General features: G+C 40.1%; 1 protein-coding gene across 1 annotated transcript; it reads right to left on the bottom strand.

Annotated features, from left to right (window-relative positions):
- Positions 1 to 1760: 1760 nt before the first annotated feature.
- Positions 1761 to 14759, bottom strand: LOC145456684 (guanine nucleotide-binding protein G(q) subunit alpha-like). The gene is made up of 7 exons (XM_080334785.1): positions 11426 to 14759; positions 11184 to 11368; positions 6295 to 6455; positions 5636 to 5764; positions 5443 to 5572; positions 4658 to 4811; positions 1761 to 2963 (listed from the first exon to the last, which is right to left on the bottom strand). Exons 1-7 carry the CDS (start codon positions 11556 to 11558, stop codon positions 2773 to 2775), a joined length of 1083 nt encoding a protein of 360 aa, XP_080190911.1. The 5' UTR covers positions 11559 to 14759; the 3' UTR covers positions 1761 to 2772.
- Positions 14760 to 15022: the final 263 nt, after the last annotated feature.

Raw genomic sequence — 15022 nt, 5'->3', positions numbered from 1 at the left:
AATGATATTATTGAATTGACCTAGTTTATTCATAAACGTTGAAAATTTTGCCCGCTTGGCGCGGCTAGTCGACCGCGCACTCGATCGTCAATTGCATGTGTCCCTTTAGCCGAAAAGGTTGGCCATTCTTGGTCTATATAGATTAGTAATCTACCCATAGGTTAGTTATCTATAGTAATCTAGAGTCTGTCAGCCGTCAGTAACATCGGATGTAGCAACGAAGACATATAGGTGCCGCCGTGTCGGCTTGTGACGTCATAATGAATACTTGTCAATTGTCGACAACATCATAGTTGCACTAGAACGTAATTTACTCTTATGCCATTTCTTTGCAGAGCATTAAAATTCAGGCCTGCTGTTCAATTATGACAAATCAGCAGATGTGGTTGTTGCATATATAATAGCATCTTATGAAATAGGTCGGAGCCGGAGCTACTCCTCAAATAACGGGCTCCAGCTCCGGCTCCGGCTGAATTTTATGTGGAGCTCCGGCTCCGGTGAAAATGAACGGCTCCGGGGCTCCGGCTCCAAAGCCCTGCTCAGAGGACGCCTAAATGTCCTCTTTTTGGCAATTCGTCCTCCTTTACAGCTTTTCAGAGCTAACATAGTGGACAGATCGTTGTGAGAATGGGCATAAATGATGCTAAATACGAAATTCGTCGTTCGAACGAAAGTGACGACCTTTTTTTAGTAAACCAATCACAAAGTCGGGAAAAAATATCATTTTTTCCGAATTTTACCCCACAATCCTGAGTCTGAAAATTTTGAAAAAGTGTCCTCCTTTCTCGATTCCAGAATATGGTAACCCTATTATAAAGGCTATGGTATTATATTCGGATTCGCTGAGATTGTTCTCGGGTAGTTCCTCCATAGCCTTTATAAGCATTATAAAGGCTATGGTTCCTCAGACTCGAGCTGCCGAACCGCTGAGCCATATGCCGGACGGATTCTCAAGAAATCAACATCCGCTCATCACTGAGCACACACGCAACGCGCCGTCAGCAAGGCAGTTCCCAAATTTTTCTGATTGCTGACTAATTCCGAGTTTTATTGTCATCTCGCGATCCAAATACCGGAAGAAGTCAGCATTCTACGTTGTAATGGTATGAAACAAACCGAGAAGTTGCAGGCAACCAGTTTATTATCGTAGTCTCCTGGTGATTTGAAATGATGAAAATATTAATGAACTGAAGCGTATATCGTTTTTTGTTCAGTGACCTGTGTGTCTGACTCGCACCAACCCTCGTCATTCACCATTGGTTTATTATGCCCCACATGCCCATTACCTGCTCAAGCTAGGTAGGGATTTTTATAGAAACCAAAGCCTACTAGGACGTAATATGGGATGGGGGTGCTCTCGGTGATCATGATTACCATTGACCGCACGAGAAACTCGTTAGCTAGTATCGAATTCCGTAATGGTGTCCGCATCCAGAGAAAGCAATGCCTGAACAGTGTAACTTGTTTTTTCAAGAAATTCGGCAAACACTACATACATTAACAAATTTCAATCCATACTTCTGGGCAAACTTCGATGTATTGGTTTCTTTATTCCCCCTTAAACCGGGGTCAAGCCCCATAGAGAGCACAGGCTCATCTTTCTTGCTCAAAAACTCCAATTCCATGCAACATGCATCTTCAGTCCATCATCCTGGTTGTTTCACACACAACAAGCAGTACACCACTATGACACTGAATTTAGCCAAAATCCTCAGTTTTAATGTACCCCCTCCATCCCTTGCCACACCGCAGCCGCCGGATTGCCAGTACTTTGGGTTCAAACATTAGTAAAATCATGAAAAAAACAGCAAGAACAATAAGAACGATAAGAATTACTTGTGAGCAATATTACTTAAGAATGTACACTCCGTAATTTATAGGAAGTACAAGATGGTCTATCTAGTGCGGCTAAACTGGTGGTGATACAGGGCATCAGGATGAAACCATGCTCCATACATTTTCAACGATTTTACATTCAACCTCAATGGCAACACAGAATTAGTGATTACATAACGCTTTGCAATCACGAAAACGTTTCAATGATGGCATCATTTTGCTGAAACAGATAATAGAGAAGGCAACTTAATATCTTTTATGGAGGCAACACAACAACAGTAACACATCGTTGAAGAATTTCAGACTTGAAACCCAAGCCCGTCATCGAAATAGGTATCGAGGATCAGCATACAATAAACCATATGATGGGTGACAACAGATATCAGAAGGCATTGGTCGTCTGTATACACACACAAATGACTCGTACGTTAACATGATTGGCTGCTACCGCACGCCTGTGCAAGGATCTGTGCCAGAAGTACCTTCGATTCTTTTCAAGTGCAATAAGCTGTGATTGATATCCGTTTGCTTTGATTATCGACCCAACAAACTATAAAAACTCGTTTGATAAAAGTGCTACATCAGCGTAAGAACGAAGTACCTGCCGTCGATACAACCCGTTTTGTTAGTAGACATTATAATCTAGATAGATATAAACTATAGATTGGTAGCGCAGTCTTGGAAAGTACCCCGGTAAATGGCGTCGTCGACGCATTCGATAACGCTATCAAACACAGAATACAGCCGTTTGATTTGCTGAAGAAATGTAGTTCCCGAATCGGCGCGCCGCCGCCGGTCCGCGCGTTCGAGCAGTCAATGCGACACGTGATATGCGCGAAATAGATTCTCCGCTCATACTTCGTTTTTCATTAGTACCTTTTAACCAAAGTCTCTGGGAGTCGGCAGGCGGACACCGAGATCGCACGCTACCAGCGCCTACACCAGGTTATACTCCCGCAAGTTCGACTGCAGTATGGTGTCCTTGACGGCGGCAAACACGAAACGGATGTTCTCGGTGTCCGTGGCGCACGTGAAATGGCTGTACACTATCTTGTCAGAGTCGGGGTTGAGCTCGAGAAACTTATTCAAGATGAACTCGCGGGCCTCTTCGGCGTTTCCGGCCTCACCTAAAATTAAAACACTGACACTTTAGCGCGGAACGACTCTGTTTGGCACAGGTCTGTCAATCTCAACACTGGCACAAAGATGGTCAGCAATGCTCGGAGTTCTAAAGTAGGTTTTGCTTGCTTGCGCGTTGCGCTATTGAAGTGGTTATGACTACTTCTACTTCCACACGAACAGATTCGAGGTAAAACTACAAACCCTCTGGACTTCGGATTTTGAAAATTAGAAAGTGACAACTTTGTGGCTTGAAATCACATAAGAACCACACGAAATAGCCCCTGCATCACAATTGGATCTATTTCCGAAGATTTTACCTATTGTTAGTGTCATCAGTTGTTTTATGGAATGTTGTTTCAATTTTTGACTTCTGCTTGAAGCAGTTTTGAGAAGTCTTGGAAATTGCTATTTCTACTTGTGTAGCGACGCGGAATACGTTGACCACATGTGGTTACGTGTAGATACAAACCAGACTGAGATGAGGACACGAGGTGTACCCTGCATGAGCTCATCTTATACGCATCTTTTGCTTTCATGCCCACAGGCGATTTTAAAAAGTCACTTTGCCTACCATGACTTGAACGAATACTGGACAACGGTCAACTTAGCATATGCTCCATTCACATAAAGCTTGACCAAACTAATGGCAACCGGTCAGAAAAAAAACTAGGGGGGTGGGGCTAAGGTGATGGGGGGGGGGCTAAGGTGATGAATACAAACGAGAGTAAAGCTTACTGTTACTTGTCACTACTGGGAGGTATGTATATGCACTATGCAGTTACGGGGTTTGGTAATTGGCAGCCTTCAAAGCCTAACCATACATAGTGGATATAAACGCAACTTATCAGCCATTCTTAACAGACAAGGAGTTTGCAGAAGTTGAGAGTCGCCATGTACCTGGTACTTTGTTTGCTTTCATATGCGCGCTTAAACGAACTCAAGTAGACAGCAAACATGCCAAAGGATTATCGACTGCGGGGAGAAAGATAAGACAGGCAATCATGAGTAACCACCATGGTGACTAATGAAGTGGTGCTGGTATTATGAATGTAGCATGATTCCACAGTTCGTGGACCTATGTGCGCGGACGGATGTTAAAGCAGCAAGTGCAATTTTATCATATTCGTTGCTTTTTACTGATAATTTTGTCCAGAGCTGGGCGGGGTTGGTTAGCCTAGGTACTGAATAATTTATTTCTCCTTCAAACCAAGGCTCACAAAAATGGCCTTCATTTTTTTGGAAACCAACTCAACGATCATACTGTGGCGCCTGAATAGTCGGTACCTGCTACAAGATATTTTACAATGTCCATAAAATAGGTCGCATGAAGATTAACAAGGCTACACTACATATTAATCATTCACGACTTGCAACGATGCGTTACATGTAGAGTGTATCATGGGTCTATGCAATTTGCCAAGCCATGGCCCAGAGGCAAATCACTTCATCTCAATATTACACTATTTGATAACTTCAGTGCTCAATGGGGCTTGATATGATCATGGTGTTACAGTAATTAAGTTCCCTACTCTGCTGTAGTGCAGAAGTAGAATGATGCTACTTACGCCACTTGAACAAAGTGTTTCAATTCAACCTACTTCTACTCTACAGTAAGGAGATGGATTAGCATGCATAAATAGGGTGAAGGAGAAGAATAGACTTGTGATGGCACGGCAAAAAAATCAAGACTGAGCCAAACCTGTAAAATCTGGGAAGTAATCCGCCAGGTTAGAAAACTTGATCTTCTCTTCCAACAAATCCTTCTTGTTCAAAAACAAAATCACTGACGATTGCTGAAACCACGGATACATGATAATTGTCCTAAAAAGCGCCCGGCTTTCCTCCATACGATTCTGTTGGGGGAGAAAAATATGGGATTTATTGGTGCAGAGCCACAAAGAAACCCCCGACGGTCCGTAAGCAATCTGAACAATTAAGTACCATGAAGCACGGTAAAACTGGCGATAAGATGAGACTGTACTCCCGGGGAACAGCACGACTGAAACTTTGAACTGTCTACCGGGATGTACGCCATCCAATTACAGATTTCAAACCAATGACAATTTCCTCCAAACCATGACATTGAATCACGACTAGACTATTCGAATTTGATATGCCTACGCCTAGCGCAGCAGAGTAATTCACATGAACGAAGACGGGAAACTCCACGTCTCGTCAATACTCAAGTTACACAAAACAAAAACTTATTCCAAATAGAGATCAAGAACCATGCAATTAATTTGCCGTTAACAGCACAATTTCATTAAATCACAAATGCTTACGCAATTTTCTTGGCTTGGATCGAATATCGAGTCCTGCTTAAATTATACAATACAAGATTTAGTCCGCCCGTCACAATTCCCACGCAATCCTATAATACCTAAGCCATGCAGTCAATTGCAGAGTTCATATTTCGGAATCTATCCAATCCAAGTACATACTGCTATTAGTTCAGGTGCAAATAAGACGTACTGAAATTTATACCTCGCTCTGGGATTCCACCAAAACCTGGTCGTATTCGCTCAAAGCCACTAAAAACATGATAGACGTCACATTTTCAAAGCAGTGAATCCACTTCCTTCTCTCGGAACGCTGACCTCCGACGTCCACCATTCTAAAAAGCCCAACGACAGGTAGCCCCCTTGCCAGTTATTTGTGACAAATTAAAACCACTCACCTGAAAATAATTGAATCTAAATCGAAAGGATACTCAGATATTCCTGTTGTCGGCACTCTGACCCTCAGAATATCCTGCTCAGTTGGTAGATACTGAGATTCCTTTATTCTATTAAGTTCCTTCAGGTAGCTGTGAAGGAAAGGAACACTTGTTATACCAGGAAAACGTGCCACCCTAACAGAGAAGGCTAGACTTGCCAAATTCTATCGGAAGCTATCGTTTTACTTCGCACGATGCGATCGATTGTCAAAACCACAGCTAGCTTGCTAGGTTTATTGCCAATACAAGAACAGTATCACTTTGCCACACCAAACACAGATCAATATTTCCGCAGACATCAACCAGTAGCCTAGTTAGTAAGTTCATTACTCGTTCAGAAATTGAAGGATTAAAAATTGTGGCAGTAGACAGACATCACATGGTCATAAAGCCACTGGCCTGGAGTTTTTAAGTTAAAATACATATCCCTACTAGCACCAAGACATAATCTGCGCTTTTAGCAGCAATGAATGCAGAAGATTAAGATACATGACACATCCTTTGAAAGCTGCCGCATGCATACACTTGCCGCATAGTTTACTACTAAGAATAGCGGATTTGACTTGGGCGAGGCATGATCAATGCAAAGTTTCAACGCCACAATGCATTAGGCTACTCACTATGATGTGGAGTCTGATAACTGATATTCACGCCGTCTGTCGTAGCAATGCTGTATGCCCGTGTCGTCCCATAAAGACTGGATGGAAACGACGTACTGCACAAACTGAGAATGAACTTCGACCCGTCCCACATCGACTTCCGACAACTCCTCAGCATGTTGCTGAAATTCAAATAGTGCGCTGATAAAACAATAGCATAACGATCAAGCGGCAAATAATACATATATTGAATTTGTCACATCTTATTGACCCAGCTGCATAACTTACACTGCAGCGCCGCAGCTAATGGAAGATGACACAGCACAGCACAGCACCAGACTCAGGTTTGCCAACACACTTGAAAATTGAGATTAAAATCTTGTATGCAGTGGCCATTAGGTTAAATTGGCTGCAGAGAATGAATGCTAGATTATTGCACAACCACCTAAGGGGCATTTACATGACATCGCAAGTGCTAATTGAACAAACATTGCTGATAAGGCAAAAATGTAAATGAGAAGTGCTCTCCTGGAGACTAATTTGCAACTACATGGTATAAAGAAGAGAAGGCAATAGAAACAGTCACAACCCACAACGCCCACATGTTCCGGACCTATTATTATTATTATTGCATTGAAAGAATATAGAATGTGGTGACTAAGAGGCTGTAGTTTGTGTCCCTGCATTGACCAATGACCATTTCTATCGAAATAGAAACAGAGAAAGATAACAGCTCTTGGCAAATAAACAGCCCGTCACAGAAATCAGGAAGGTTAGAGTGTGGTTCCAAAACGTGCATCACAATCAATAATTCAAGATGGGTGTGGAAAAAGTAAAATTGTGATGCCAACATGATACAGTGTTCAAGTGATTGAAGATATTTTTGTATCAACTGGTTTTGCGCCAATATTCTGCATGATCAGGTAGTCTGCACTTGGACACACAGAGTTTCCACGGCATGCTCCCTATCTAGATTATTTAAATGACAGGAGAATCCCAGCAATTTGAATACCTGCCCTTGCGAATTACAGCCAGTTGTTTTTACGGAATCCTGGTTGTACCGCTAACAATAGAACATAAATTGATGGCTTTGGACAAGTAAATGCAAATATAACAGCGGACACTGAAAAGCAGGAACAGATTTGAATGCGTCTGAAGAGTGATTAGTATATAACATAGTCCAACATAGAAAGACTAATCTCTGAATTGAGAGGCAGCAGAATGCGTATGGACTCGGCCTGCTTCCGTTACCAACTGCAGTATCGAATTGCATGTATATCTTGAAAGAATCACAGTACCAAGGCAACAAACTATCTGTCAATCGCACCGGAAAGGTGCAGAAGCGGACTGAAACGTGCGTGTGCTGGTGTGCATATAATATTCCAAAGCCATGTGACCAAATTTCCAAGTGCACACATGTACACATGACAAACGTCACTCAAATATGAAGCTATCTTTCTTCTTACCGCCCAATTGAGCTTTGTCAGACACTAAGCATACCGCCAAACAGAAAACGAGTTGAGATATGCATCATTACTATGTCATCATTTAGCTAATGAGCAGTATAAGGTCATGAGTCATACACACAAGACCTTTTGCAATAGCAAATGAGTGTGTATACAAACAGTTAAGACTGGGGTCAGCAATCAACAGAAGGAAATTTGCCATATTTATCAGTCATAGACGGAGTTTGAATGAAACGAACAGTACTGGCAAGCAATAGATAGCTTTATGAGAATTGAGCAATTGTGTATTCATGATCAAGCGATTTTCTTTTCATCTTCAAATCATGTCGCCTCAAGTCTGGCCTTCATCTTGTGTTGTCAGTCTTGAAAATATGGGATATTTTCAAGGAAGCTTGTCATACTTCACTTCTTATCTAGCAATGAATCCAACCACCAAACATGCTCAAGAAACCATTTCAACCACATACCCTAGGCCAAATCTTCACTGAAGTAAAAGAGAACGGCTTTGACTTGTCGCATTTTTGGCTGAACTGCTATGAGCCTTTTCAAGTAAAACCGTGAAGCACAATTTACATCACATTGTGGAGCGTGTCTCTTTGAATACCGATTCTCACGAAATTGAGGCAAACCGAGTTCGTACTGTGCATTACGTAATGTTTATCGGATACTGGCACAAGTCATCCCCGATACAACGAAGCAACAAAATGGTCAATAATCTATGCATGATTTGCTCATTCGAGAGGATCAATTTTGCTCTCTCCAACAGTGTGCAATGCCATTTCAAGCTGCGTTAAGTACATCAGCTTCCTGGAAATAAATTTTAGAAGTGGAAAGCATTCGAAAATCTACACCCAACGCCACAATGTACATGAATTTTTAAAAAGCCTTAGTAGATACAGGTTTTGAGCTTGACAACCCCTGTCAGAGTTACATTTTACTCTACTTTCGGTTAACACGGCAGTGGTACGTTTTTATTTCACATATTAATTGTACATTTATCACAAGAGCATTTGGGAGTAGATCCAAGCAAGTTAAAAGCGTTATTGTATAATCCTAGACATTCACAGATTATAGCTCCAACCAATAGAACGGTAATCAAGATCTAATAGAAGAGATTTGGATTCAAATTGGCATCAATCGATACCACACAAATAATAATCAATGTTCAATCAGAATCTCCACCATGACTCTGATTAATCTGTGAATATATGACACCAGCCAAGTTATTGAAAGTGAAAATAAAATGGAATACAGCTTTTTCTTGATAACCCAACGGCCAAGCGTTCACGTTTTCAACAAGTCAAGTTAATAAGGTGACAATTTTGTGTTACTTGAAAACCATGTGGAACCATGAATTTCATGGTGTATGTCTTAGTCTCTTAGCAAACTATTCGATTACCCAACAACCTACATTAAATGAAGCTCAGGCATTGTGCAAATTGGAACCAAAGGCTGCTACAGATCAACACTTGCAACAGCTCTAATTCCATCACAAGAGCCAATTGATTTTGCAAGAAAATCGAGTCATTTTTGTAAGATGTTTACACAGAGTTAACATCCTCCGCCCGGTCATATTCAGAATCAGGAAATAATTGACAAGGCAGGAAACGCTCGCCGTAACAGTGAGGTAATTCAGCTTTCAGACAATTTCATGAATGGACCATTCACTAACAACTTTCAAAAATTGCAAGTTCGCTGAAACCTTTCAAACCGAGTACATGTGGACGCGGGTCAGAAGAAAATTGCAAATTCTACGGTTGACTGAAATTTAGCTCATCACTTGTCAAATGCAACATAATAGATGACCACGACAGTAATGTTCAAATTCAAAAAGGTTGAATTGCTATTATTTACAGTTAGAAAAATAATTCCTAGATCAAGCACGTCAATAGATTGAAAGAAATACAAGTAAATTCCGTAATTCTCAGACCACAAATACTGAATATTCATATGATACTGCCCGTGGACAATGATGCGCCTTCACTTCACTATAGTCATCAAACATCATTAGTAACAAGTCGGTGACATCGTCAGCAAGTCTTAATAATGGTACACTATGCAGTATCGTCAGTTAAAAAGGGATCGAAAGGTATGTGTCTGGGCAGAAGAGCATTGGCTATCCGTTGTATGCAAGTTAAGTAATCAAATATTATAATGCAAATATGTGTTCGGACTGGAATGCAACTTCTGATAATAGGTTCCATCCTCGCAAAATCATTTGGTCCAATTCTGCCCATGGATTGTGCATTTTAAAATTATGTCAGTTGCGGAACAAATAATTGCTTCACACCTCCCACTTTCTTGTTCAGTGAAGCGGATTCAATAACCTGCTTTGGTTGTGACCAAATATCCGTGGAAACCCGAATAGTGATTTAGTAATAATAAATCAAAGAGTTTATAACCATACTGTACTTACTCCAGACCATTTTCCAAAGGAAAAAAATTGAAAAATTAGGAATACCAAGGTTTGCTTTGAAAAAGCCGTCTCCATCGTAACAACGTAATAATAATAATGGTCATAGCAAACCTCAGACATAATCAACTTGCCATTATTGGTTCATTAGCTCAGGAAAACCAAAAGGAATGTAATTTCATCGAAACCCAAAACCCCGCAAGAGCAAAAAAATGCGCATCCCCATTCATCACAGCATGAGAGTCGTTCTGACATTTATTTGTGGTCAAGACGAACAAAACAGTGCTTGCTATGGTTTTAAATAGCAATGTGAAAATTGACTTCCACTAACCATACCATGTGTTCAATGATGTGAGACCACCAAGTCACGCCTCACCTACAAATGTTTGACCACAAAGCGATAATGGAGGATTTTCACCCAATCTTCAACGCCAATCATTGGACAGAGATATGAAATTTTAATAATAATATCATCATAGCAGCCGCAACTATCAGAAAGTGAAAAACACATTGATTCTCATAAAACTGGAGATAGTCACGTTCAGGGACCAACCGCCATTACAGTTACAGAGACACATCACCATTGAAACTACATTAGGTCTAAATCCATATTAACATGTTGATTCATCCCATCTCCAATCATATTATTATCCTTGCACAAACGACTAAGCCACTGTAATTTATATACTGTGGATTAGATATAGTTGTCATTACCAAGAGAAAATTAATCCAGTCATGTCCCATGAAAGCATCCAAAATCCTAATCTCCTCAATTTATATTGCTGTAGTTCGGAGGATTTTCATCACGCACATATGCTATCAATGCATTGCTAATTTTAATAATGCAATAGTGATTCAACATCATCACTTTGCCATATTGGAATGCTCATCTCCAAAGTGCATATTGTCGCAAGTAACTCCGTTCAATCACATACATTGAAAAAATATCATCATACTGCAATACTCAACTTGCATGTTGTTCAAAACAATTAAATGTAAAAGAATACACGGTAGGAAATTTTTCCACCCACCTCATTGTTGGGGTTGCTATATTCAATGCAGAGAGTCGACATAGCTTTTATCAAGTTTTGCATAGATGTCAGAATATTTTGAAAGACTAATTGAATGAAGTCTCTTCGGTCATTATCGTTGTAGCCACTACCGTGAATAATTCGCATTTGCTTAATAAAAGTGCTTTTACCACTCTCCCCAGTGCCTGAGAAAGAATCGTAACGTAACTAATCTTGCACCACGCCGAAACCAGGACACATACCCAATAGCAGCAATTTTAACTCTCTCCTAGCGTCGCGCTTGTGCCGCTTCAGTTCCCTCTCGATTTCAGCGTTGATTCTCTGAGCTTCTCGCTGCTCTTCCGACCGGCAGCAGAACTCCATTACCTCCAACATTTGCGACGGGTGCTAGTCGACCAGACCTACAGAGACCTCTGCGAAGACGTCGAGCCCGGCAGACTTGAATACTGATAGATATTGCGCAGCGTTAAAAACCGAAACGACTCGATTCACAATATTCAGCTTGGAGACATCATTCAGCCCATCATGATATTATCTAGAACCATTATCTGACAATAGAATCGATGAAGAGAGGGATTAGTATCGACAAAAAGAAATGTACAGACAGAAATCCAATCATGGATCATGATCAAGATATTTGTTTCATTAGATGAGAAGTCTCTAAATCGAAAAAGCGAAATGTGCTGAATAAAAAAGGTTGAATACACAACTCAAACGCAACACCCAAAAATATGTAATCTTCTATTGCCCAGAAACCCTGAATGAATCGGTTGGAATATTCACATCTCCGTAATACCAATCACTTCACATATTGCGAAACTTCATCACCTCAGCCAAACCAAGTCATCAAATTACAACCAATAGTTGTGGAATTAATCACATGACCACATCTAATTATAACAGGTGTGGTGGTAAGGTTAGGAGTTGCCTTTCGCTTTGATAAAGATAAAATCCAATGCTGAAATGAATTGGTTTGACAGGTTTTGTTTAGGATTAAATAGGTCTCTTACTAAATACTACTGTGAGAACACCACCGAGATTAACACATGTTTCAAAATCATAAATTTATTTAAGACATTCAGAGCCGATGGTAAACTTTGCACAAGTAATAACCAAGCTCGACTTGAGATTAAATTATAGACCCACGAAACGACATTTGTTCATTCTTGACAAATTCAAGTAAGAATCAGAAAGATGCATTCACAACAGAACAGTATTTATCCAACTCTGAGCAGATATTCAAACACAATGTACATAACAGGAGCAATGGGGCACATCTGGAAAATTTAATATAATATTAGAGGAGAAATATACAGTCTATGTAATTTACTAACATGTATCCTATTGCTTGATCGATGTTACTTTTTAATTTCATACTTACAGAATCAATGGCAAAATTAAGAAGCATGAGAAATGCGCATGACAAATTTCAGAAACAAGCCTAGAACTCATACTCCCAAGCATTCAGCTAATAATCGATTAGTTGCCAGCCACTAACCAGGACAAACATAATATCAAGACAATGTGTAAATATTCAAGATGCTGCAAGTCAATGCCATTTTGATGGCTGAATATGAATATTACTCTAATCTGGATCCTGGTGCATCAAATTCCACGTCTGATCTGATCAATTCACACCATGAAGCATAATTGCATAACACAATTCTTGATAACATAGTTTTCAATGACTGAAGGTCATGCAAGTTTATAGAAGAAAAATCTAGAAAATGCCATCAATAACCCTAGAAAAGGACTGCGAATCCCCGGAGAAGCTTACGGTACACATCAAGTATAAATGAGAATCAAGCAACTGAACCAGAGGATCAAGCCTATACAAAATGCAAAAGATACCAACCCAGCAACCCTATAAATGACATCTCACATTTCTAAACGCGAGAGGCATTGAATGAGATGTACGCAATAAAATAATATATGAAAGTCTTACGAATATTAATTCTACTAGGAGACAGTACATTTAGGAGTGAGAAATTCATGAGGAAAAAGTTGGTCAAGAATTAGCTTAAAATATCCCATTTTACACATTGCTAACTTGATGGCTCCCCAATGTCAATCCTTGCAATTTCAACGGATATTCAATATGTGACACAATTTGAGTACAACGAACATGCAATAAGTGTGCAATTAGTCATTGCTTTTTTTGGATGGATAACAACATTAACCATTTTGAAGAATTGCTGGGAAATCTAAGAAAGTGTTTTTATCATTATGGATTGACTCGCACTTCAACTTTTAAAATCACATAAAAAACACATAGACTATGTACTCACACTAAAAGAAATTTGATGGTGATCGATGGCATGCGCAAATCGAGGTACAGAAGACAGTCCAAAACAATGGCGGTGATGACTTAGTCAACTGTATCATGGTGGTAAGGTCAGGGTGGTAACCGAAGCACAGGATAAACACAAGAATTCAATCTGATCTTGCTCAATACTATGACGTTCCTCAAGTTCTTAATGTGGTATCATTTGCAAAATCTTGCCACTGATGAAGATTTACTTTGGTCGTTTCGAAGGATTACATTCAACAACAAAAGCCATTGATCACCTAACGGCATACTTACATAATAAATTAGGCTGCACGAAGTTGACTGCATTTTGTATCATAATGCACAAGCGTTGGAACATCATCTGGCAGACATGCATGCAAACTTGGCTTATTCAGCAAATCAAGGGAATACCACGATACCCATAAAATTTCAAAACATATATATTCGATTTCGGCACATTGAGCTCATCACAAGTTACTTCTCAATTGACTGGAAATACATCACATCAAGCAATTAGAAGGAAGATGACACTTGTACATCTTGGTAGATCAAGCCTGCATCTTGGTATAAGCTGGTTTCTTGATTTGCAGATAACATACATTATGCAGACAAAAATTCATTCAGATCACTAGGAAATGATCTACGCAATACGTCCGAGGTTTCTGAGCATAACAAACTATACGGTATGCAATCTCTTTACCTGGTGGAGCCAGTTCAACTTCGCCTATGAAAATCGGATAAATCACGAATGCAATACCGTTATGTATATTCAGTACCGACACAGTTCATACAAAGCTATAATGAAGATGCTTAAGGTTGAAAATCTTCTAGAAATATCGGCCGGATCTTCTCTCACTTCTAGATTATCGTGATATCAATAATGAATGAGTCATGGCTAACGACCTATAGTAATACGGCAACCAGCACAATATGACCTGTGAGGCTAGAGCACGGTACAGTAATTAGGTACCTCCGCCACATACGATACGATCAGCGGCTCGGGATTTGGATATACTATAGATCTTGCATATGTTTTGGTGCACTAAAATTATGAAATCACCATATAATACCCTTGACTCGAGCTGACTTGTATTGATGAATTTGTCAAGTTCCTTCAACGCGGATTTGAATTTGAGGGCAGTCCGTTAGGACGTTACGGTAAATCCGAATAGCAGCACGGAATTATCCAGATGAAAATGCGCGTCATATCCTTCTCCCTTCACTTAGTCATACCCACCACAATCTTGCAAATACCAGCGACCGTTGCGTATCTTGGATCTCACGGGTGTGGTTGGCGGATAGAAGTGAACTGCATTATGGGAATATCTTGAACACGACGCCATTGATGCATGACATTTTACCAGATAAGAAATTCATGACCCTTTGTCCCGAAAAAATGAGACAGCGCAACGCATTCATAGGTTTTCTATATACGATTATTCAATAATCATCATCATTGGTATATTAGCAATTTTTATCGATTCAATACACCACAAAAATGCGATACAATGAAAAGATAGGAAGGTGTCGAAGTGACTTGGAGTTGTCT

Source organism: Botryllus schlosseri, chromosome 15 (assembly GCF_051294905.1).
Source record: "Botryllus schlosseri isolate E-star chromosome 15, Bs_hap1, whole genome shotgun sequence".
Lineage (NCBI taxonomy): Eukaryota > Metazoa > Chordata > Ascidiacea > Stolidobranchia > Styelidae > Botryllus > Botryllus schlosseri.
This window is presented reverse-complemented; position numbering and strand designations above follow the sequence as displayed.

Bases quoted from the DNA above. Each gene is read 5' to 3' on its own strand.
- LOC145456684 (XM_080334785.1), bottom strand. From the start codon at position 11,558: ATGTTGGAGGTAATGGAGTTCTGCTGCCGGTCGGAAGAGCAGCGAGAA. The intron at 11,369-11,425 runs GTATGTGTCCTG...ATTCTTTCTCAG, and splicing joins GTTAAAATTGCTGCTATTGG to GCACTGGGGAGAGTGGTAAA. The intron at 6,456-11,183 runs GTGGGTGGAAAA...TTTGAATTTCAG, and splicing joins ATAGCAACCCCAACAATGAG to CAACATGCTGAGGAGTTGTC.